The sequence below is a fragment of the Bos indicus genome, chromosome 10, assembly GCF_029378745.1.
Source record: "Bos indicus isolate NIAB-ARS_2022 breed Sahiwal x Tharparkar chromosome 10, NIAB-ARS_B.indTharparkar_mat_pri_1.0, whole genome shotgun sequence".
Lineage (NCBI taxonomy): Eukaryota > Metazoa > Chordata > Mammalia > Artiodactyla > Bovidae > Bos > Bos indicus.
The window spans coordinates 29261463-29286616 of NC_091769.1; the positions used below are offsets into that span (position 1 = coordinate 29261463).

Here is a 25154-nt window from a genome sequence, read left to right on the forward strand (position 1 = left end):
TGTCCCATAGAGATGAGTGCTGTTTCAGAGCAGTTTAAACTGTGTCCAGAAATTTGTTCCATGGGTCTTATCGCTCTTTAGGGAGAGAATTAAACTGTCCTAAAGTTCTGAACTCTGCTCTCATTCTGCCTACAGAGATGACAAGGAGTTGCTTTCACCCCACCCACCCCTACCCACTATGACATGCTGCCCCACCCGGCTAGAGATGACAGGTCCAGCTGTATGTGGAGCATGCCATCATCAAGGACATACCTTTTCTGAAACTTGTGACATTCAGTTGGAAATCTCAGTGGGAGCAGAAGAAATCTCTATTGGGATGAGAAGGGTGAGCTCAAGGGCATCATCACAAGCTGGGCTTCCTAATGTGTAAAGAGAGTAGAAAGAAAAGGGAAATTCAGGGAGGGCTATGAAAGGAGAAGAAGGTACAGAAAGGAATTAAAAGGGGAATTAAAACCAAAAAAGCTTCAAAGAAAGAGAGAAGGAAGAGAAGATGGAATGTGAAAGGAGATTTGGTGTTCTCCTTTTGTTAGATTGGGTTCAGTCGTGAACTTTAATTTTGATGCAGTGGAGCAGATACCATCCCTGAGAACCTGACATTTTCATATGACTCCTTTCAGTTATTATATCCTATTGCCCCCACTGCTTTATCTGTTCCCATTTCAGCATCAACCCAGCCATAATATCTAGAGTTTGTAAAAAAGTAGGATGGCTATAGACCGAAAGAAATCAGCCAACCAATTCTTTTATATCCTCCAATTTTTCTATTATTCTTTTTTCCTAAGTCTCCCTGAAGGTCAGGGTTAGAAATAAACTCTCAGTGTGTTTGCCAATAGACACAAACTTGAGTTCTCCTAGCATTTTAGCTGCTAATGTGCAGGCAAGAAAGGGGCAAGGTAGCCAAAGTGTAAAAACACTTTTGTGAAAACAAAAAGATTTCTGTACTCCCATGGGATTCGTTTATGAGATTCATTTAAGAGATATGATCTGGCTTACTGAAATCTAGCAAAATATTGCAACTGATCCTGAAATACGAAAGGGTCTAGGAGGCATAAGTTTTGTCTTGGTTCTGTCTTGCCTGGTCAAACCTTTTCTCTGCTCCTTCCTGGGCTAATGACTATGTTGAACAGTAGAAGCTTTGTTTCCATAACACATGTTTATGTTCACAACATAGGAGACCTACAATGGAAGAAGCTGGACAGGACCCGTTGGATGATGTGTAAGTAACAAGGAGGAGGAACTGGTATGGGACGCATCTACTGCAATTCAGTAAGGAAGGAAACCTTGACTGTGCAGGACAGTGTCCTCAAGCCCGGAAGCCTTCCTAGGGAGGAAAGGCGGTTTCAGTTCTTTGGACTTCATCAGACTAGAAGTGGGGTTTGTAGAGACAGCCAATGTCTCCAAAAGCAAATCAGTCTTATTTAGGGAAAAGACCCTCGTCCCTGCCCCCTACCAAGTCCATGTTCCTACATGACTAGTGCAGAAGGTTTTCAATATAATAAACTCCTTAGTAGACTGTAACAAAGGAAAACTGAAAACGTGCCTCTTCCTTGAATTCTTTATATGTGTGGCGTGGAGTCCACATACTCTGTATAAATTTTTTGAAAACAAGTAAGTTAGAATATAATTATTCAAATGAAAAAAATACTTCTTTTGCTTCATAAAAGATTTGTGTTGTAACGGGTTCCATTTATAATATTTTAAATTAAAATGTGATTTGACTCCAAGAATTTGTTTTATGCAAAACATCATAGAAATCAATTTATCGTGGACAATGATAATGCAAGGCTGGTGAGGCATAGTGACAGCATAAGACAGGGCGATAAATGAGACGTCAGCTCATCTGTTTTCCTGTCCTGAGTTTGGTAATGGGATGATTTTCCTGCAGGCGGGATGTGATGGAAATACCGAAACTAGAGATCACAAAGCAGAACCTGGACTCCCTGAACTCAGACCTTGAAAAGGACCTGCAGAGAATGGATGAGGCAAATCAGGTTCTTCTCAAAAAAATTCAAGAGAAAGAAGAAACTATTCAAAGGTCAGGCTTTGTAGTTGGATGGGAAAGGTCTCCTCATCTGAAGGCCCCTTGGGATCAAGAGGTGGGTGGGAGGAAAGTTTACCTCTTTGTCCATGAATTGAGGCAAGTTGTTTAAATTCTAAACTATAAACAGTGGCGTCCTCAAAAGGTTTTATGTACAGATTTTTCACTACGTTTCCACATTAAGTCATTATTTTATTGCCACTGCAATGGGTGATCACTTTGGCTCCCTGAGACCTTGGCGTAGCTTCTCAAGCTGGGGCCCTGGCAGCTTCCTTTGGACTGAGCCACCCCTGGGTGACTGTGTTTCAGTCTGGAAAGAGATATCACGCTGTCTGTCAGACAAGCCAGAGAGAGGGAGGAGCTGGACCACCGCACAGCTGAGAAGGAGGCAGCCCTGCGGGACCTGGAATTAGAGACGGCCAAGCTGGTAAGGAGGTGTCTAGAAAAGGACAGTGTGATGCATTTTGCTGCAATCCACCAGTCTCTCTTTCCCAGGGGGCCATCATTGCTGGTCATTGTTGTGTCTGGAAATCACAGCTGTCTAACAAAGTGTTTTGGGCATGATGTGCTTGGCATGGGGACGAGACCGGGGCTCTGTTCCCAGATCCTCTGTGTGGGGCCCTCGTCCCTGGATGGGATTTCAGTGGCCCAGCAAGGAAGAGGGTTTGAGAGCAGCGTGCGGTTTGTATCCTTTACCTCTTTCTTTCCCCAGGAAAAAAATAAGGAAATTCTTAGCAGGAGTGTGGTGGAGGTACAGAAGGAGGTAAAGTGGGACCAGATTTTGGGGGGGAAGGAGGGTGGTCCCATAATAAGCCCACCCTTGAAAGGAGGCTCATTTCTTAGGAATCCCAATAGGATCCATCATCTTCCTGAACTCCCCAGTCAGAAAGACAGGAGGAAGAGGAACTGGCAAAATGTGTGTGCTCCCTCCCAATCTGCCTTCCAAATCTCTTAGAACAAACTGGCTAATTGATACCATCCTTTGTCCTCTGGGAATTACAGCTCTGGGATGGGAAGGTTACAGGAAGGTGAGAGGAGAGAATTGCCCCTCCCTCCCACAGCTGCTCTGCACCAGTTTCTCTTCCCTCTCTCCCCACCTGCCTTGCCTCCCTTGTGCTGTACTTTTCATGGGCTCTGGGAACAAAAGGGTCTGTTCAGCTGGCATGGAGTCAGGCAGATTCCAGAGGAAGGAAGAGACACTTTTCTATTAAGCGTCCATCTGGGATCTGAATCAATTAACCACTGTTCTGCTACTTTGAGACCTTCAAGTCTGACTCTATGCCACGTTTTCATGTCCGGATGCCTTACTCAGTTTACAATTTGGGGGATGGTATTTCAGATTTCAAGGAAATTTAAGAATGTTGGCCTGGATAAAGAAGCCCTAAAGCAGACGTTGGCAGAATTGAAGGTGAGTAGAAAAGCAAATCTACCGATTTTCTGGGAGATGTGGTGTCATTCTAACTTTGGGGAGGAACAGCTTCCAAGAACCCACCAGGCTAAGTCTGTCTGTGTGCTCACAGAGGTGAGCCAGTGTCCTTTGCTCCCTCTGCTTTATCCCCTGACCTGGGCGGCATTCATAAATTATTTTGCAGCATTCGTAACTTTAGTTTTAGTCACACTGGTGGCAGAGATGACTACAATGCCCCAAAGAGAAGGGAATTGCTCCAGAAACCTCTTCATCCATCAGTCAATAGGACATACATTCTGAATGCCCATCGGGACCTGCCCTCTAAAAATTTATTATCTAAATGACACACAAATGCAGGTAGTCAAGGAAGAAGAAAATACTAACTTCCACAATTGCAGAAGGATAGGTCAACAATTGTATTTGATTTTCTAACCCATTGTTTGTAATTTAAGGGAGTTTTTTGTTTGTTTGTTTTTTAATTGAATTGAATGTTTTACTAGGTGGCAAACCCAATGAGGGCATGAAGTTTTGTCTGTGTGATTCTAGAATAATGTCTGGCACATGGTAGTAGCTCGCTAAATATTTGTTGAATGAAAAGATGAACTGGATGCCCAGTAGAGGGCAGAAATCCTGTTGAGATGCTCTCTGCAGCTTTGTGTGGCAAATATGACCATTTGGCTGAGTCCAGCATGCCAGAGCACTGCTGTTCTGTTTTTCTCTGAAAAAGAGGCAGAAGGTTTCTCTTGTGCTCCATGATTCAAACTGCATGTGAGTGCACCCAGTGGAGTATAAGATGGAGGAACAGGTTGGCACTTTAGTCAGTAGGACTGGAGGAAGAAGGGTGATTAGGTCCAAAGACTGGGCAGTCAGAAAACCAAGGCTTAAACGTTGACTCTGCCACTGTGTGATTTTAAATAAGTCATGCACTAAACCTCTCCTTGCTTTTGTCTCCTCCTCACCTGTAAATCGGAGAAGGCAATGGCACCCCACTCCAGTACTCTTGCCTGGAAAATCCCATGGACGGAGGAGCCTGGTAGGCTGCAGTCCATGGGGTCGCTAAGAGTCGGGCACGACTGAGCGACTTCACTTTCACTTTTCATTTTCATGCATTGGAGAAGGAAATGGCAACCCACTCCAGTATTCTTGCCTGGAGAATCCCAGGGACAGAAGAGCCTAGGGGGCTGCCATCTATGGGGTCGCACAGAGTTGGACACGACTGAAGCGACTTAGCAGCAGCAGCAGCACCTGTAAATGGGCCAATAATATTGCCCACTCCAGATTGTTATGGTCTGTCCTCACTATTTGGAGAGGGAAATGGCAACCCACTCCAGTATTCTTGCCTGGAGAATCCCAGGGACAGGGGAGACTGCTGGGCTGCCGTCTATGGGGTCGCAAACAGTCAGACATGACTGAATGACTTGGTGGCAGCAGCAGCAGCAGTCCTCACTATATGATACATTATCATCATGCCCTGGGCTTCTCTGGTGGTTCAGCAGTAAAGAGTCCACCTGCAATGCAGGACACGGCTTGCAATGCAGGAGACATGGGTTAGATCCCTCGATCAGGAAGATCCCCTGGAGAAGGACTCAACTTAGAGACTAAACCACCACCACCACCACCATTGTCATGCTCATTGTCTGTCTGGGGAAGATGAATATTACCCATTTGCTTTCACAGAAGAATGCTCTCAACCTTCTGCTGTCTCACGCTGTCTTTAACAGGTGAAACTACAGAAGTCAACAGAATCCTGTGCCAGTCAAGAGAAGGAATTGGTCAAGGTAGAGGTGGAGTCTCCACTGAGGGTCTGTTCAGGATACAAATGAGAGAGAACCCCAAAGGTTTTAGAAAGAACAGTTGGAGGCAGGGGAGGGGGAGGAGCAAGAATATCTGGCAAGTGAATTTCTGACTCACCTGCAGGTAAAGGAAAAGAAAACTTATGTTAAAAGTACTGGTCTTGTCATTCCTTAAATACCCCTCTACCTCAAATACTCAAACACTGTTGTTGAAGCCCATATCTAAGTGCCCTGAAACATCTCCTGATGTCTCATGTAAAAGGCATATGAGAACCTGGGAAAACAACTTTCTTTGCTCAAAATTAGACCCTGCTCATGAATGATGAGATCAAAGGTTTTATGATGTGGTTGCTTTCCCTGGTAAGAAGTTGCTAGGTAACCAGCCAAATAGCCAATGCACCAGTTGGGAGCAGCCCAGGCTTCACTGTGATTTAATCCATGAAATTTGTTAATTCTCTTTTCTTTCTAGATAGAGAGTGACTATCAATCTGTGTATCAGCTCTGTGAGGATCAGGCCCACTACATAAAGGTACACTGCCTCTGGGGACAAGTCATAGTAGAGGCAGAATTGTTCCAATGCCATGGATCCCTTGGTTTCTCATTTAGGCTAAAATCTGCCACTAGGGGAAATACCGTTTATACAACAGCAGCAACAAGAACCAGATGTATGTTAAGGATTTATTTATACTGGCCCATATAGTATTTTTAAGCAATCTACATACAGTATTTTCCTCAATTAGTTTGTCCAGTAACCCTTTGAGGATCATGTTGTTATGATCAAGAGGACACAGGTTCAAAGAAGTTTGGTAATGCGCTCTGAAAACATAGCTAGTAAGTGTGAGAGCTGGGATTTTCCTACAAGCAGGCTCCGAAGAGAGAATTCTTTTCCTTTTTTTTTTCCATATTCATCCATCCAGTCACTAATGTCCTAATTTTTATTAGAATGTGTTCATACTTGTGTGTGTACATTCTTGCATGCACCATTTGGAAAATTAGGAGTTAGTCTTAAGAGAATCTTTTATCAATGTCATTGATACAGAAATTCAGAATACAGAAATTCTTGATTATGATAAATATTTTTTTTATTTCCATGGGAAGAAATACCAGGAAATTCTGAGACAGATGGAAAAGGAAAAGGAGATGCTTCTTCTTGAAAAAGAAGTGTAAGTTTGGAAAAATGACCTCATTGGTGGGATGAAGCTATAGTCCCCAGTGGTCCTTGAAGGACAGAGTACTTCTCAGACCAGTTTGTGTCACTATAAATAGCCCCCAACAAGTTATCCCTGTCAACTTCTGCTTCATGTTCTGTACTGAAAAATCATCAGCATTCAGGCTTCTCTCTTGCCTTTCTCAGCAGTTGGTGTTTAAAAGGTCTCTTTTTTTTTTACGTTCTTTTCATGCGTCCTCAGTTGAATGTTGTTCTTGAAAAAACTGATTGTGCTGACCCCTTTCCCAGGACATGGTGAACCCCCACTGGGGGCCCCGGTGAGAGCCATTTACATACGTTCTGTATTTGTAGACTTGCGTGGTTTAGGACTTGACACACTTTCCATTGTTTGCTTATACTCTTTAACTATGTTATGTATTATATTGTATTACGCAATATACATAGAGTGCACAAATCTCAAGTGGTGTGTTAACATGACTCAGATCAAGATACAGAACATTCTGAGTACACCAAAAGGCTCCCTGTGCTCTCTTCTCAGTCCTCCTTTCTTGCAAAAGTAACCGTGATTCTAACTTCCATCATTTCTTCTTGGTTTTGTCTGATCTTGAACTTCATGTGAACTCAGTATGTTCTCTCTTGTCTCTGGCTTTCACTGATGTTTATCCACATTGCTGCATGGCTCTGTGGTTCATCCTTTTCCTAGCTGTGTATATAGTATTCTACTGTAGGAATATGGCACGATTTATCTATTTTCCCATTGATGAACATTTTGGTCATTTCCAGTTTGGGGTCATTCAACTAAAGCTGTTATAAACATTTTTGTGCATGTATTTTGGTTGACATATATATTTCATTTCTGTAAGTTATATACCAAGGAGTAGAATTCCCAAGTCATTGAGTATACATATCTGTGGCTTTACTAAACAAAGTCAAATGATTTTCCAAAGCGGATTACCAGAATCTCCTCCAATGAGAATCTATACTAGTTCCAGTTATTCTGTTCCTCATTTCCACTTCATATTTACAGTCTTTTTAATTTTAACCACTCTGGCAGGAGTATAGTGAGATCTAATTTTTATTTTAATAATGCATTTCACTATTGATTATTAATATATATATATATATATACCTTAAAATGCTTACTTGAAATTTGGTTATCTCCTTTTATAATAAGTCTTTTGCCTTTATTTGGGAGATTATCCATCGTTTTCTTATTGGTTTATAGGATTTCCTTATATTTTTTAATGAGGTCCATCATCAGTTATGGATGGACACACAAACACACGTTACAGTCATTTCTATGGCTTTTCTGTTTTACTCTTTTAATGGAATCTTTTGATAAAAAAATTTCTTAATTTTAAGGAAATCCAATCCATGAAAGTTTTTTCTTTTCTTTTTTTGCTCAGTACTTTTTCTTGGTAATAAAACTATTCTTTAATGCTTTGCCAAAGAATTTTCTGTTTGTTTTGCCTCTTACATTCAAATGAATGTAAACATTCATGTAAAATTTGTTTTTTGTGTGTGTGGTGTGAGGTAGAGATCAAGATGTGTTTTTTCCATGTGTGGGTAGCCAGTTGGCCCAGCATCATTTATTTAAAAGAGCATGCATTTTCAGTGGTGCCTTGTTTTATAAGTAAGGTGACATATTAATATTTGTGTGAGTCTGTTTCTGGATATTTTATTCTGTGCCATTGGTTTGTGCCTCTATCCTGCGCCAGTACTACACAAGGATAGAGGTGTAGACTACAAGCATAGACTACCGGAATTCTGAAAGAGATGGGAATACCAGACCACCTTACCTGCCTCCTGACAAATCTGTATGCAGGTCAAGAAGCAACAGTTAGAACTGGACATGGAACAATATACTGGTTCCAAATTGGAAGAGGAGTACGTCAAAGTTGTATATTGTCACCCTGTTTATTTAGCTTATATGCAGAGTACATCATGCGAGATGCCAGGCTGGATGAAGCACAAGCTGGAATCAAGATTGCTGGGAGAAATATCAATAATCTCAGATATGCAGATGACACCACCCTTATGGCAGAAAGCAAAGAATAACTAAAAAGCCTCTTGATGAAAATGAAAGACAAGAGTGAAAAATCTGGTTTAAAACTCAACATTCAAAAAACAAAGGTTATGGCATCCAGTTCCATCACTTCATGGCAAATAGACGGGGAGACAATGGAAACAGTCACAGACTTTCTTTTCTTGGGCTCCAAAATCACTGCAGATGGTGACTACAGCCATGAAATTCAAAGACGCCTGCTCCTTGGAAGAAAAGTTATGACCAAACTAGACAACATATTAAAAAGCAGAGACATTACTTGGCCGACAAATGTCTGTATAATAAAAGCTATGGTTTTTCGGTAGTCATGTATGGATGTGAGAGTTGGATCATAAAAAATTGGACCAAAAATTGATGCTTTTGAACTGTGGTGTTGGAAAAGACACTTGAGAGTCCTTTGGACTGCAAAGAGGTCAAACCAGTCAATCCTAAAGGAGATCAGTCCTGAATATTCATTGGAAGGACTGATGCTGAAGCTGAGACTCCAATACTTTGGCCACCTGATGTGAAGAACTGGTTCAATGGAAAAGACCCTGATGCTGGGAAAGATTGAAGGCAGGAGGAGAAGGGGACGACAGAGGATGAGATGGTTGGATAGCATCACGGACTCGATGGATGAGAGTCTGAGCAAGCTCTGGGAGTTGGTGAAGGACAGAGAAGCCTGGTGTGCTGCAGTCCATGGGGTTGCAAAGAGTTGGACATGATTGAGCAACCGAACTGACTGACTGACAGGGATTACAATTACAATTTAGTTTTCTAATTAGTTTTGATTTAGCATATCTTAAGTTCTGCAACTTTTTGCTTTTCTTCAAGACTATTCAAGACTATCTTAGCTATTTTTGGCTCTTTGAATTTCCATATAAATTTTAAAATTGGCTTCTAAATTTCTACCAAAAAAATTGCTGAGATTTTGATTATAATTATATGGAATCTATTTTGGAGAAGGAAATGGCACCCCACTCCAGTATTCTTGCCTGGAAAATCCCATGGACGGAGGAGACTGTAGGCTACAGTTCATGGGGTCACAAAGAGTCGGACACGACTGAGCGACTTCACTTCACTTCACTTCATAGATAAATATGGAGATTAACAATATCTAAACAACATTAAGTTTTCCAAGTCATGAACATTTTTATCCCTACATGTATTTAGATCTTATTTAATTTTTCTTAAACATGTTTTGTAGTTTTCTATAGTGTTTTGTGCATCTTTCATCAGATTTATTCCTAGGTTTGATATTTGATATTTTTGATGCTATTGTAAATTTAAAAATTGTTAATTTGATTTTCTAATTCATTACTAATGGTATATAAAAAAAAATTCATTTATAGATTGAACAATGTGGGGGTTAGGGGCACAAGTCCTCTGCACAGTTGAAAATTCATGTACCGCTATCCCTCAAAAGCAAAGGAATTAATAAATGATTCACCCAAGGACAGATTGCTGGGAGAAATATCAACAACCTCAGATATTCAGATACCACTCTAATGGCAGAAAGTGAAGAGGAACTAAAGAGCCTCCTGATGAGGGTGAAAGAAGAGAGTAAAAAAGCTGGCTTAAAACTCAGCATTCAAAAAACGAAGATCATGGCATCCAGTCCCATCACCTCATAGTAGTGGGCAAATAGGTGGGAGAAAAGTATAAACAGATTCTGTTTTCTTAGGCTCCAAAATCACTGCAGATGGTGACTTCAGCCATGAAATCAAGATACGTGCTCCTTAAACGAAAAGCTATGACAAACCTAGTTAGCAAATTTAAAAAAAGAGACATCACTTTGCCAATGAAAGTTTGTATAGTCAAAGCTATGGTTTTTCCAGTAGTCATGTATGTATGTGAGAGTTGGACCATAAAGAAGTCTGAGCACCAAAGAACTGATGGTTTCGATCTGTGTAGTGCTGTAGAGGACACTTGAGAGTTAATTGGACTACAAGAAGATCAAACCAGACAATCCTAATGAAAACCAACCCTTAATATTCACTGAAAGAACTGATGCTGAAGCTGAAGCTCTATTACTTTGGCCGCTTGATGTGAAGAGCCAACTCACTGGAAGAGACTCTGATGCTGGGAAAGCTTGTGGGCAGGATGAGAAGAAGGAGGCAGAGGATGAACTGGTTGGATGGCATCATCGATTCAATGGACATGAATTTGAGCAAACTTCAGGAGATATTCAGAGAAGGCAATGGCACCCCACTCTAGTACTTTTGCCTGGAAAATCCCATGGATGGAGGAGCTTGGTAAGCTGCAGTCCATGGGGTCGCTAAGAGTTGGGCACGACTGAGCGACTTCACTTTCACTTTTCACTTTCATGCATTGGAGAAGGAAATGGCAACCCACTCCAGTGTTCTTGCCTGGAGAATCCCAGGGACAAAGGAGCCTAGTGGGCTGCCGTCTATGGGGTCACATAGAGTCGGACATGACTGAAGGGACTTAGCAGCAGCAGCAGCAGCAGGAGATGTTGAAGGAAAGGGAAAACTGGCACACAGCAGTTCATGAGGTTGCAAAGAGTCGGACATGACTGAGAGACTGAACAGCAGCAATGAAGGGCAGGAAGCTGGAATAGTTCAGATAGATTCAGGACTGAAACCCTTCCTTGGGTTTTCCCTCTCACAATCTTAAACTCCAGTCTCTGTCTCCATGTTTGTTGTTGTTCATTTGTTAAGTCATGCCCGACTCTTTGTGACCCCATGGACTACAGCATGCCGGGCTCCTCTGTCCTCCACTATCCCCCCGAGTTTGCTCAAATTCACATCCACTGAGTCAGTGACCCTCTCCTATCATCTCAACCTCTATCACCCCTTCTCCTTTTGCCTGTAATCTTTCCCAGCATCAGGGTCTGAGTGTAACAGGTCTCAAACTCCAAATTCTACTTCCCAGAACAGCATGACTACTATAATCTTTTCTCAGCTCTTGAGGCATCTTCTGCTTTCTGGGCTTTCTTGGAATCCTGAGCTACTCATATACAGCTTAAGAGCCAGCTATCACTTTAAGGGAAGTTCATGCAGATATTTGAACTCATTTCTCTATGGTTCCTTCTTTCCTTGGACTTTCCCCCTTAGGGAATTAAACTCCAATCTCTGTCTCCTCAGCCAATTGATGCTGCCACTTGCTGCTTGGACTCTATTCACTGTACCGCAAATTGACAAGTGCCCTTGGGGAAAGGCCTGGGATGAATGAAGGGATTATCTCAGTATGCTTTACTTTGCTCAGGATATGTATCCCCTCATCTTCTGACCGCATTCTTTAATTCATTCAAATGGCTGTTTATGTACTTTGTCCAGTTTTTATAGTTGGTTGTAGAGATGGACTAGCCTGATGCAAACTATTCCATCAAGGCCAGATCCTGAAATCTGGGCTGCTTCTCTCCTTTCTTCTATATTTGATGATTACAAAAAGATTCCCATGAAAAGTCTAAAAGTTTTTACTGGAACTGACCCTCTGGCAGGACACAGTTCTAAACTCTGAGCAACAGAATAAAACAAATGAATGAACAATAAGAAGGCCCTGGAGAGTGAATAAAACCAAGCAAATTCTGGAGGGGGGGCTGACAATTGGAAGAAGGGAAAGGCAAGAGGCGATTTTCTCATCTGATCACTTTTAGTCTGAAGGTCATCACCAGATGGTCAATACCAAAATCAGATTGCTTATATTCTTTGCAGCCAAAGATGGAGAAGCTCTATACAGTCAGCAAAAACAAGACCGGGAGCTGACTGTGGCTCAGATCATGAACTCCTTATTGCCAAATTCAGACTTAAATTGAAGAAAGTAGGGAAAACCACTAGACCATTCAGGGATGACCTAAATCAAATCCCTTATGATTATACAGTGGAAGTGAGAAATAGATTCAAGGAATTAGATCTGATAGACAGAGTGCCTGAAGAACAATGGATAGAGGTCCATGACATTATACAGGAGGCAGGGATCAAGACCATCCCCAAGGAAAAGAAATGAAAAAAGGCAAAATGGTTGTCTGAGGAGGCCTTACAATTAGCTGAGAAAAGAAGAGAAGTTAAAGGCAAAAGAGAAAAGGAAAGATATACCCATCTGAATGCAGAGTTCCAAAGAATAGCAAGGAGAGGTAAGAAAGCCTTCCTCAGTGATCAGTGCAAAGAAACAGAGGAAAACAATAGAATGGGAAAGACTAGAGATCTCTTCAAGAAAATTAGAGATACCAAGGGAACATTGCATGCAAAGATGAGCTCAATAAAAGACAGAAATGGTATGGACCTAAAAGAAGCAGAAGACATTAAGAGGTGGCAAGAATACACAGAACTATACAAAAAAGATCTTCATGACCCAGATAATCACGATGGTGTGATCACTCACCTAGAGCCAGACATCCTGGAATGTGAAGTCCTGGGCCTTAGGAAGCATCACTATGAACAAAGCTAGTGGAGGTGATGGAATTCCAGTTGAGCTATTTCAAATCCTAAAAGATGATGCTGTGAAAGTGCTGCACTCAACATGCTGGCAAATTTGGAAAACTCAGCAGTGGCCACAGGACTGGAAAGTCAGTTTTCATTCCAATCCCAAAGAAAGGCAATGCCAAAGAATGCTCAAACTACCACACAATTGCATTCATCTCACATGCTAGTAAAGTAATGCTCAAAATTCCCCAAGCCAGGCTTCAACAGTATGTGAACCATGAACTTTCAGATGTTCAAGCTGAACTTAGAAAGGCAGAGGAACCAGAGATCATATTGCCAACATCCACTGGATCATCAAGAAAGCAAGAGAATTCCAGAAAAACATCTACTTTTGCTTGACTGACTATGCCAAAGCCTTTGACTTTGTGGATCACAACAAACTGTGGAAAATTCTTAAGGAAATGGGAATACCAGACCACCTTGGACCTGCCTTCTGAGAAATCTGTATACAGATCAAGAAACAATAGTTAGAACTGGATATGGAACAACAGACTGGTTCCAAATCGGGAAAGGAGTACGTCAAGGCTGTATACTGCCACCCTACTTATTTAGCTTATATGCAGAGCACATCATGCAAAATGCCGGGCTAGATGAAGCACAAGCTGGAATCAAGGTTGCCGGGAGAAATATCAATAACTAACCTCAGATATGCAGATGACACCACCCTTATGGTGGAAAGTGAAGAGGAACTAAAGAGCCTCTTGATGAAAGTGAAAGAGGAGAGTTAAAAAGTTGGCTTAAAACAACATTCAGAAAACTAAGATCATGGCATCTGGTCCCATCACGGCAAATAGATGGGGAAACAATGGAAACAGTGAGAGACTTTTTTTGGGCTCTAAAATCACTGCAGATGGTGACTGCAGTCATGAAATTAAAAGATGGTTGCTCCTTGGAAGAAAAGTTATGACCAACCTAGACAGCATATTAAAAAGCAGAGACATTACTTTACCAACAAAGGTGCATCTAGTCAAAGCTATGGTTTTTCCAATAGTCATGTATGGATGTGAGAGTTGGACTATAAAGAAAGCTGAGTGCTGAAGTATTGATGCTTTTGAACTGTGGTGTTGGAGAAGATTCTTGATAGTTCCTTGGACTGCAAGGAGATCTAATCACTCAATCCTAAAGGAAATCAGTCCTGAATATTAATTGGAAGGACTGATGCTGAAGGTGAGACTCCAATACTTTGGCCACCTGATGCGAAGAACTGAGTCATTTGAAGAGACCCTGATGCTGGGAAAGATTGAAGGCAGGAGAAGGGTATGACAGAGGATGTGATGGTTGGATGGCATCACTGACCTGATGGGCATGAGTTTGAGTAGGCTCTGGGAGTTGGTGATGGAGTGGGAAGCCTGGTATGCTGCAGTCCATGGGGTTGCAAAGAGTCCGACATGACTGAGTGGCTGAATTGAACTGAACTGAGTCTGAGGGTAAGCTAAACTTGATGTGAAGGCCAATTTAAAAGTCTTGAGGGAACTGTACAGTCTTTCTGAGATAGAAACTAGAGGACAGAGCTCAGTGTGGTCAAACTGCTGGATTAAAAAACAGAGAGCTAGAGATGGAGAGTCTCGAGTTTTATCTAAACTCTGACCAAATCACAAGCTGACCTCCAAAACCATGCACTCCCAAGGCATTCTGTGGCCAGCTGAGGACATCAGACCTGAACTGAAGTTTGAACTGCCAGCACGAGACAGAATTCACATTTTTGCAGTGTGAATCCAGTATCAGGGTTGTTTCATGGTTACTCTTCATTGGTTGTCTTTTCTCTTGAGACTGGACCACCTTTTCCTGTTTCTTTGCGTATTGACCAATTATGCATTTTGAATATTGAGCCTTGTGAATGTTATCAAGAATCTAGGAAATAAATCACATACATTGCATGACTTAGAAAAGCATCTTTCATCAGTCTCACAGATTATGTTACTTAATTCTTGGATCTGATCTTTGTCACCCAGATGCAAAGCCCAGAACAACGCCACCCAAATAGTGAAACCGGGGTCAACTCTGGTGGAGACCATCCAAAGCAATATGGTAAGTTTTCCTTGTCCCAAATTGGAGTTTTCCTCTGTCCTTTCATACCCTGGCTTCCCCCTTCCTGCCCCCTGGTCCCATCCCTTCTTTTCAATAACCTTAGAGGTAGGAAATTAACAAGGCTCAGTACCTTGCTTCACACCACAGCAGCTAGGAAGTGGCAGAGCAGTGACTCCTGGGTCAAGCTCTTAGCCACCCTACTACACTGCCTTTTTATGAGCACATGGACAGGCATACCTGTGGCTTTTATTGCTTCCCACAGGAGAAGACCATCGTCAAGAAACAGAAGAGAATCTTTTGGTACAGGTAAGTGGTGGAATCTCCTGTTTTCCTAATCTAGGTCACGTTCAGTCTGTAGCAATAAGGATTTGATAAGAGCATGTAGAATAAGGATAAACACATCCACCAACCAGAAAATATCAGGCAGCCCCAGATTTCTGCCATCTCTCCCTTTCTTCTTTTCTGAAAACCAGAGTTATGTAGGACTTGGTGGCTGGAGAAAATGGCTGTTTTGGAGACCTTTAAGGTGAAGCTTGCATTTTAATTTCAATTTCCACTCTTAAGATTCATAGTAGGGCTTCTTTCTATTTTTCAGATCCTGAACCTGATAATCTGCTCTCCTCTTTACTGGAAAGAGAGTTTAAGGTGCATTAATTTTCTTAGTTCTTTTACTGCAGGCTGTAAAATTTAAGAGGAAAAAAAAATCACTTGAACTCCATGCCTTTTCTTTTTTAATTTTTGAAACAAGGAGACTAAGATGCTCCATGTGGCACTTTAATGAAAAGCTCCAATTTGTGACATTTTAGTATAGTTAAAGATGGAAAGCCTTGGGCCAGTTTTTAGGGTGGAATTTTCTTGGGTGCACACAAGAAAACACATGCACACAACCTATTATTGTTTCAGTTTATTTTTCTTCCTTATTTTCTTTTTTTCTTCCTTCCTTTCTTTTTTGGCCACACCATGTGACCTGTAGGATCTTAGTTCCCCAACCAGGGATTGAAACTGCACGCTCAACCGTGAAAGCCCACATGGAGTTCTATCCACTGGAGTACCAGGGAATTCCCAAGTTGGTTTCTTTTGGCACTTGATGTTTAGCAAAAAAAAAAAAAAAAAAGAAACCCACAACCCAATCATTTTCTGTGGATGTTAATGTCAGAGATGGCCCAGACATATTTCGCAGTCTAAAAGTTCTTGCTCTAGTAGAGTGGGGAGGACCACTGATGAGAGACTCTCAAGAGTGCAGTTCTGGATCTCTTGTGACAACCCCCACAAAGGCCTGCATATATAGTACCTGGAAGGTCTTATCCTTCTGCATCTCCAGCTCTTCTGTGTGGACATCTATTCTGTTGGAGGGCTTAGAAGTCAGGAGGGCTGTATCCCAGTCCTCACGACCACATCAGTCTTTTTCTATTATCACCTACCCCCTGCCCTCACCCTTTATGTCTGCATGCCCCACGTCCTCATCAGGCCGGCCCAACCAAAGCGATTCACGGTCATTTACAAAGGTGAGGTTCACCTCCCGCTGCTGCTTCCCAGGCCGTCTCTTTCCCCTACGCTAACGATGAATGTCTCTCTGCAGGCATTTCAGGTACTTTATCTTCGTGGTCATGATCTTCTTTAGGCTGCTGGGTTACGTGCTTTTCTACCTGCAGTACATAAACCCAGACCTCCTTGTGGACGCCCTGCCCATGGTCATGAGCAGAGAAACTTTGACGAGGCTGAGGGATGCCTTATTTCCCTTCCTCACTCTAGAGGTGGAAGAAGTTCTACCACATTAGTCTGGAGTGATCCGGAGGCTTCACACTGCACCCAAGTGGAGAGGAGGGCATGGCTCTAGCCCCCAAGTGGGGAATGGGCCAGGAAAGAAGTAGGAGCTCTGACTCAGAGCTGCTGCTTTGACATCTGACCTCTTCATTTCATTCTTTTCCCATGCTTTTTCTCCAGAGTGTCTCTCTTTCAAATAAAACATATGTTTGATCAGAGTCCACTGTGTTAGTCTGAGAATTTGGTCCATGGGTCCTTTAGGGAAGATAACCATACATTATCTTCCCTAAAGTTCTCTTATTTTATATTGTTCTATGTCTTATAGGAGTGGGATTGCCTGAAAAGCTGACCCTTTACATGTACACAGATGGTTACTCATTCTCAATTGAGAAGAAAATTACCCTAAAATTCAAGTGCTATAATAAAATCAAATCATAATTCAAATGCCTTCCCTCCCATAATGCCTCCTCTGATCATCCAAATGCTGCTGCCACCTTCTCCAGGCTTCCCTTACTGGCCTGCCCACTTCTGCCTTGCAGTATCATTACTGTCTTGAGGGTGGGGCTTCTGATACCTAGATTCTGTATTAGCACACATGGCCCCAAGCATAACGTCTTTACAAAGACTCCTTGGAGAGCAGCGTCTCCTGGATACTGAAGCTGAGTAGTGGAGGCATCTTCCTTTTGCAGCTCCTTCCTCCTATGCATTTCTGAGGCCCTTGCTTTCTGGTGACTTTTCTCCTTCCAAGACCATTCTCTTGCAAAGGTTTTAACTGAATTTCACTTGCATAGCAATGTCGAGGTGGAAGAGACACATTGTGTGTTCGCTTTGGCTGCAGACATGACCCTATCCCACATTTTCTTTTGGGGGTCTAAGGAGGAGAGGGTGAATGAGTGGTCTCAAGACTCCTAAAAAAAAAAGAAAAACTGATCAACACCACCCTCTTGTGGTCAAATACAAGCTCTATTGCATTTCAGCGGGCTTCCCTCCAAAAGGCAGGCGTGTGATTAACAAGTTGAAGCAGAAAGATGGGTCTTGGACAATTGTCTGAGCTCTAAGAAGTCCAATTAGTATTCGTTCATTCATTCATTCAACAAATATTCATTGAACCTTTTTCTTGGTCCAGGCTCTGGGATTAAAGCAATGAATGAAACAGCAAAAGAATCTCTGCTCTCATTGTGGTGGGTGTGTACATGCTCAGTCACTAAATCATGTCCAACTCTTTGCAAACCCATGGACTGTAGCCCACCAGGCTCCTCTGTCCATGGGATTTCCCAGGCAAGAATACTGGAGTGGATTGCCATTTCCTCCTCCAGGGGATCTTCCTGACTGAGGGATCAAACCTCCATCTCCTGTGTTACAACAGATTCTTTACCACTGAGCCACCTGGGAAGCTGTAGTGAGTAGAGTCAGATAATAAATTATTGAAATATAAAAATATCAGATGTATTAAGATATGGGGGAGGAGGAAAGAAAGGATGATGAGCAGCAGTTACAATGTTCCCTTGAGAAGGTAGCATTATAACCAAGACCTGAAGGAAATGAAGGCATGCGGGTACCAAGGTGAGTGGCTGAGCCAATTAGGAGACAGAAAGTACCTGGCCTAGAAAGTGGAGTGTGCCTCTTGTTGCTTTTGAGTTTCCTTTGCTGATTTCCTGCTCACACCTCTCTAATAATCCCTTCGTTAAACTCTCTTCATTGGAATCCTCTGAGCTGAGTAGGAGTAGGATAGCCTACTGGTTAGTACCAAGATCCTGGCTGATCCTCTGTTCACTGGCCAGACACATGCCGTAGGCTGGAGGATTTCAGGACTGGGCTGATTCTAAACTACAGGTGTATGTGAGGAAAACACCTGCAACTGGCCAAGAGATGTATCCACAGAACATTACTTCCTGAGTCATTCCCATCTCTGGTCACACAGTCCCTCATAAGTGCATGAAATGCCTAGGTGCCCCTCCAATACCCAGCCCTTCCCATATCACATCCTAGATAGATGTGGGCCCGTCCCAATCAAGACTGGCTAGGAAATACCGGGTTAGGAAAACTGTGGCTAGGTACCTCCTTATTTGTAGTCAGCAATCCACTGGGGACTGAAACCCTCAAGTTGTATTGGAAATTCACATTGCAGAAGCACAGTGACCTTTTCTGCCGCCAGGAGAGCCTGGCTCCAAGAAGGATGCTGAGTCCTGAAGGGCCTGGAAAACATTCAAAGGTCTGGGAAGAACAAGAGTGGTTACTGCTGCTTTAAATGAACAGTGCTGAGCTGGACATTGGACTTCCAGCAAATGGGAGCTTTTCATATCCAACCCTCACATACCCATCGGTTTCTGAAAGATTGTAACAAAATGATATAACACGCCTAACACAGCAAAGGGCACATGGTGGGCATTCAACTACAAGAGTTTCCTTTCTTTTATATAAGAGTTTGCCTTCATCTAGCAGTTAACCTCATATAGCAACACAGCAAAGTGACTGCCTCTTGTATATTTTAGTCACTAAAATGAACAGCCTTCTGTTCTCCAAATGAACATGTGCAAGTCCTCTGAGCTGTCACATGACATGGCTTCTAGATCTTGTATTATCTGATTTACCCTTCCCTGGCACCTACCGAGATGAACAGAATATACTACAGATGAGGTCTGTTTGGCACCGAGTGTGTGTGTGTGTGTGTGTGTGTGTGTGTGTGTGTGTGTGTGTGTGTGAGAGAGTCACTCAGGCATGGTCAGCGGCATGGTCAGCTCTTTAAACCTCATGGACTGTATCTTACCAGGCTCCTCTGTCCATGGAGCTCTCCAGGCAAGAATACTGTAGCCCTATTATCCCTTTAGTTTAAACAACTATGACTTTATTAATACTGCCTAAAATTTCATTAGTCATTTTGCCTGCTATATCTCTCAAAAATATGAGCTTGGAGTCAACCGAGATTCTTAACCTTTTTAGACATGAATTATTTTTATCCTACATCCCTTCTTTTTTATTTGTACAGATTTAAAAAAAAATCATACAAACAAAACGATACTAAAAACCATGGAGAACTTACTGCTTGCTCTATTAAATTTCATTTGTTGGTTTGGATGCTTTGTTTCAGTTTGTTGCAATCAAAACTCAGACTATATGAAGGAGTTACTGGTCCATTTAATGACCTGAGACACCTGGTAGAGTAGACATTGCTGAACTTTGGATGGAGAGAGGTCTTCAGTTTTGTAATAACTGTTGACCCCAGGCAGCTAGTTAACCCTGGCTTTAAAGTAGCTAATTATACTCTCCCTCAGGAAATTGTTGCAGCAGTTGCCAAGTTTTTTTCTCCAGTATTCTGAAATGGAAAGTCTTTTGGGCTGAAGACTTCAGTTAAATGGATTAAGCACTTTCCTTGTATCTTTTAACCTATCATAAAACTTGAACCAGTTAACTATTTTGGCTATTTTTCTTATCCATGTGAAAGATAAATTTCTTATCCATGCTAAAGATCAATTTCTTTGATAAAGAAGGCTGAAGTGGAATAGACTCTTATCTTTTAACATTATATAGCATACCCTAAGACGTGGCCCACCCTTCATCTTTCCTATTCCAAACATAGCACTAAAAGTACCTTTAAAAAATGCACTTTATAATATCTTTTTGTAAACACCAGTGTTGTCTAGGAAAAAGCACCAAATAAGGAAGTAAGCCTTGGACACTAGTCCCAGTCTTTCTGTTATGTAGCTGATTTTCTACAAGCCAAATAGTCACATACCCTCTCTGGGCCTATGATCTCTATCTCCTAGTTTGCTGAAATGCCTGATATTATCCAGATGGTAAATGGCAGAGCCAGAGCTCACAGGCCACCTCTGGGCTCCTCTAGGACACATGCAGGGCAAGTAAGAAAGACATAATCTAGACCCCTGAAGTCATCTTCTAATATAAAATTAATCTGCTGAGTATTAGAACTATTGAATCAGTACTCATAAATTAGTTACTTTTCCATTACTTATATTCTTGAGATCCAGTATAATTCCTTTCACTGTCTTAAATTTTCCTTTGGAGCTGAATTATTCCTCTAGTTTAATGATTCCCATTAAAATAAAAGATAACTTGGATAAATGTTTTATCAAGGCATTGAGGGCCATTTGTATCTTAGTACAAATACAAAGTGGAAGAACTGGATTTTACAGGGGGAAGGGAGGAGCTGAAAGAAATATTAAGGCCGTTGTCACCTGAAGGTGGGTGAGGGTATTGAATCAAGGTAGTAACAGGGACACTGAAGTAAGCATTAGAATAGTAACTTGTCTAGAGCAACTTTGCCTGAGACAGACCTTGGGGAGTCCACTTGCAAGCTTTAGTTCTTACATATAACCATGCCACTCTCATGTTACATCTTTTAGTACAAAATAATTGGACCTGGAGGGAACCAGACCCTGTCCAGGGGTGCCAGTGTCCCCTGCAGATCGCTCTCTTGCAAAGCCCAGTTGAATCGTTCCTGGTGGATCATTCTCCCACACACCATATATACACACCAGTTAGAACTTCATCAGATCTTTTTAAATCCTTGTCTTTATGCCTTTATGTCATTCACCCCCTGCGTGTGGGTGCCGGCTTGAAAGAACAACATTAGTGGCTCCCTCTGGGAGTTCAGTGGACTCTATGGTCCCTGAGTTCAAGAGCTGCCAGCCCTGTGGTAGGGACGACGAATGAGCGGGTTTTGCTCCCTCCACTTGCTCCGGCAGGAAGAAGGTTTTCCTGCTCAGCTGGCAAAGTTGCCCTAGCGTGTGACTGTCCACCCTTTGCCTACAGTCTGTAGGAGACTGATCCCTGTTTGGAGCTCAGCATTTAGTTTTCTTCTGGGAGGTTTGTTGGAAGATTAGCGAAGCCTGGATCTAGCCTGAGGCTTTTCTCAGCTCCACAGACCTATTTCACAGAAGAGTGAAGGGAACGAGGGAAGTGACTTTAAGCAGGCATTAAAAGAGTCACAATTCAGGGGGCAGTAAGACGGGATGGAGGTGAAGGCTAGGGCAGCTTGGCAGAGGGGAATGTCAAGAAGGTTTAATGAAAAGGGGAATAGATTTCCTGCCTTTGGATCCCTCCTTTTGCTAGAATTCTCCTGCTCCAAATGTAGGTGGTTAGGAGATTCTATACCTTCCAGGACTCTTGGGCCTAGAACTACATTTTCAGTCAAGTTTAAACAAAACCACATGAGCGTGTAAACCCTGTACAATTCACAGTCAGTGCTGCAGTCTGGAAACCAGAGGTAAATTTGAGACAAGGTGTTGAAAGATCCATCTGCCTCTCGAGGCACAGTCTGAGCATCTCTGGTCTAGGAAACTAGATCAGAGTCAACAAAAGCAGGGAGCCAAGCGTACCAGTGACTTCCTATGTCATGAGAAACATATCCTCTCCCTGAGGTATTGTCCAACTGGGAAGATCACCACTGACCAACCTTGCATGAAAAAGAGTCAGTTCAACAATTTTTCATGTCTCTCGTACGTACCTAGCACATAGCAGAATTGTGTATTGATTACCTAACTTCTACCTTGAAAGAGTTTATAATCTACTAGCAAGGGGAAGAAAGTACTAAGTAACTGTAAGGTAAAGCAAAGTGAGGTGAGCGCCATTAAGGGCCTATTTGCAGAGTAGAAATACAGACTCACATAGAGAACAGACTTTAGGACATGGAGAAGGGTGGGGTGAAAAGGAGAGGGTGGGACAAATTGAAAGAGTCGCCTTAAAACATACACATTACCATTTGTAAAATAGTTAGTGGGAAGTTGCTGTATAATATAGGGAGCTCAACCCAGTGCTCTCTGACAACCTAGAGGGGTGGGATGGGTGGGGTTTGGGGGAGAGGTTCAAGAGGGAGGGGATCTATGTATACTTATGGCTGATTGATGTTGTGTGGCAGAAGCCAACACAATATTGTAAAGCAATTATCTTCCAATTCAAAATAAATTAAAAAAAAAAAAAGGATACAGAGTGTCAAGGAGGCTCAAAGGAAATAGATTATATCTAGAGCAGGAAGGAGCGGATGAGGAGGTATCATTTGAAATAGGCTTTGACAGAGAGACAGATTTCAACTCTCAGAGACAAAGGAAGGGCTTTCAGTTGGAAAGGAAGATGAGAAATGGTGATTCAGATACTCCCTGGTCTTGTAAATAAACTAATCTAAAAGGCCCAGGGAAAGAGTTGAGCTCCACTAATCCTTTCAACTTAGAAAGAAAATTCTCTCAAGAGAGAAAATCTTAACAGCAGTTTACTTGATTACTAATTGTTCAAGAGACGTTATTAATTATTCACTTATATTTGGTACTCAAGAAAGAGTTCCAAAGCGGATTCAGGCAACGTCTGTCTTCAATGGATTAAATATTGACACAATTGGAGGGCAAATTTTCCAGGTAACCCTGAGCATCCCCTGTTGGTTCACAAACTAGCCCCCATACACCAGGGGTAAGGAGAGACAGAAGAAGCAAACCACTCCTGGTTGGTGGGCAGCAGTTTAATAAGCAAGAAGCTGAGGAGGTTTGCCTTAGGAAAAAAAAAAATGAGGAGACCTCCACACCAACCAACAGATCTCAAAGTTTCTGTAGAGGCCTTAAATGGGCCTTAGTCACGTGTACCACCCAGATGGTTTCAACAAAACATTACTCTCTCAAGGCAGCATTCTTGAGGCATCTTCTAGTGTGGGGGTGGGGTGGAGTGGGTGGGGGAACAGGTGAAACACACATTTCAAGGACAGGGGAGGGGTAAGGAGCCCTGATTGTCCAAGTCCAGCTAGTCGGTCAATTAGTAGTCATGTCCTCTTGATGACCTTCTCCAACACCCTCCTTGGTCGAACTTTAAAAATTCTTAAATCTTTAAAACCAGTGATTTTCAGAGATACTCAGAACAAAACAAAACATAAAGAAAAGGAAAAGGACATTTTGTGAGTCTGCAGAAGAGAAATTCAGTTACTTCTTTACACCAGAGACTCCCACTAGAGAATAATACATTAGAATCACCTGGAGATATATACATATATTTAATAAGAAAAAAATTCCTCAGCAGCAACATAAGACATGGGCTGTTCTGGAGGCCAGAAGTCTAAAATCAAGATGTTAGCAGGGCTGGGCTCCCTGCAGATGTTAGAAGCTCTGAAGAGGGTCCTTAGCTATCTTGATTTTATTTAAAGTTACTGATAGTTTTGAAAAGCCCCCACCCTCATTCCAAATGATTCCAATATATAGCCAAGGCTGAGAACCACTGTTCTAAAAGCATTTAGAGTAACCACCAGATTCTTTATGCAAAGTGAAAGGTGTGGGCATCTATTTCCAAATTGGGAAAGTAAGAAGAAGCAGGGACATCTCTATGTGGGAAAACAGAGGCTTCACCTCAATATGAAGCCACCTATCTGATCATTCTCCTTTCCTATTTATAACTGCTTTGGTGTATTCCACCTGGGTCTACATTTGCTGCCTTCTACCTTAAACTGATAAGAATACTTTTTTGTTGTTGTTGTTCAGTCACTTAGTCACGTCCGACAATTTGTGACCCCATGGACTGCAGCATGCCAGGCTTCCCTGTCCTTTACCATCTCCTGGAGCTTGCTCAAACACATGTCCATTAAGTCTGTGATGCCATCCAACCATCTCATCCTCTGTCATCCCCTTCTCCTCCTGCCTTCAATCTTTCCCAGCATCAGGGTCTTTTCTAATGAGTTGGCTCTTCGTATCAGGAGGCCAAAGTATTGGAGCTTCAGCTTCAGTCCTTCCAATGAATATTCAGGACTGATTTCCTTTAGGATTGACTGGTTTGATCTCCTTGCAGTCCAAGAGACTCTCAAGAGTCTTCTCCAACACCACAGTTCAGAAGCATCAGTTCTTTGGCACTCAACCTTCTTTAATAGTTTCTTCAGCCTGTTTATTTTTTTTCTATTCCATAGAGATCAGGGTAAAGCAGAAACTTCTGTCTTTCCAAATGTGGGAGGCAGACTAAATATCCACATATCTATATGGATATCACTTCAGTGTATAAGCAATACAGAAAATTACTACTAGAGATATTAATCATTCTAAGCCAAAGAATTGATGCTTTTGAACTGTGGTGTTGGAGAAGACTCTTGAGAGTCCCTTGGACTGCAAGGAGATCAGCCCTGGGTGTTCTTTGGAAGAAATGATGCTCAAGCTGAAACTCCAGTACTTTGGCCACCTCATGCGAAGAGTTGACTCATTGGAAAAGACTCTGATGCTGGGAGGGATTGGGGGCGGGAGGAGAAGGGGACGACAGAGGATGAGATGGCCAGATGGCATCACTGACTCGATGGACGTGAGTTTGAGTGAACTCCGGGAGCTGGTGATGGACAGGGAGGCCTGGCGTGCTGTGATTCATGGGGTCGCAAAGAGTCGGATATGACAGACTGAACTGAACTGAAGCCTTTGAAATCTGGTTTGTAACTAAATGATTTAATGCTTTGGATTTTTTTGGATTAGATAACTATAACACTAAAATTAATTTTACCTG

General features: G+C 42.2%; 1 protein-coding gene across 1 annotated transcript; it reads left to right on the plus strand.

The window, feature by feature from the left end:
• Positions 1-215: 215 nt before the first annotated feature.
• Positions 216-16868, plus strand: LOC109564584 (transmembrane and coiled-coil domain-containing protein 5B). Its single transcript, XM_070797219.1, has 12 exons — positions 216-325; positions 1172-1216; positions 1886-2035; positions 2348-2465; positions 2751-2801; positions 3378-3446; positions 5168-5224; positions 5709-5768; positions 6338-6402; positions 14849-14924; positions 15187-15230; positions 16504-16868. The coding sequence occupies exons 2-12, from the start codon at positions 1182-1184 to the stop codon at positions 16700-16702; spliced, it is 924 nt and encodes a 307-aa protein (XP_070653320.1). The 5' UTR covers positions 216-325; positions 1172-1181; the 3' UTR covers positions 16703-16868.
• The last annotated feature ends 8286 nt before the right edge of the window (positions 16869-25154 follow it).

What these genes read in the sequence shown, in the direction of transcription:
- LOC109564584 (XM_070797219.1), top strand. Translation starts at nt 1,182, where the DNA reads ATGGAAGAAGCTGGACAGGACCCGTTGGATGATGT. An exon ending in AAAGAAGAAACTATTCAAAG is followed by an intron (nt 2,036 to 2,347) that starts GTCAGGCTTTGT and finishes ACTGTGTTTCAG; the next exon opens with TCTGGAAAGAGATATCACGC. An exon ending in AAGAGAATCTTTTGGTACAG is followed by an intron (nt 15,231 to 16,503) that starts GTAAGTGGTGGA and finishes GTCTCTCTGCAG; the next exon opens with GCATTTCAGGTACTTTATCT.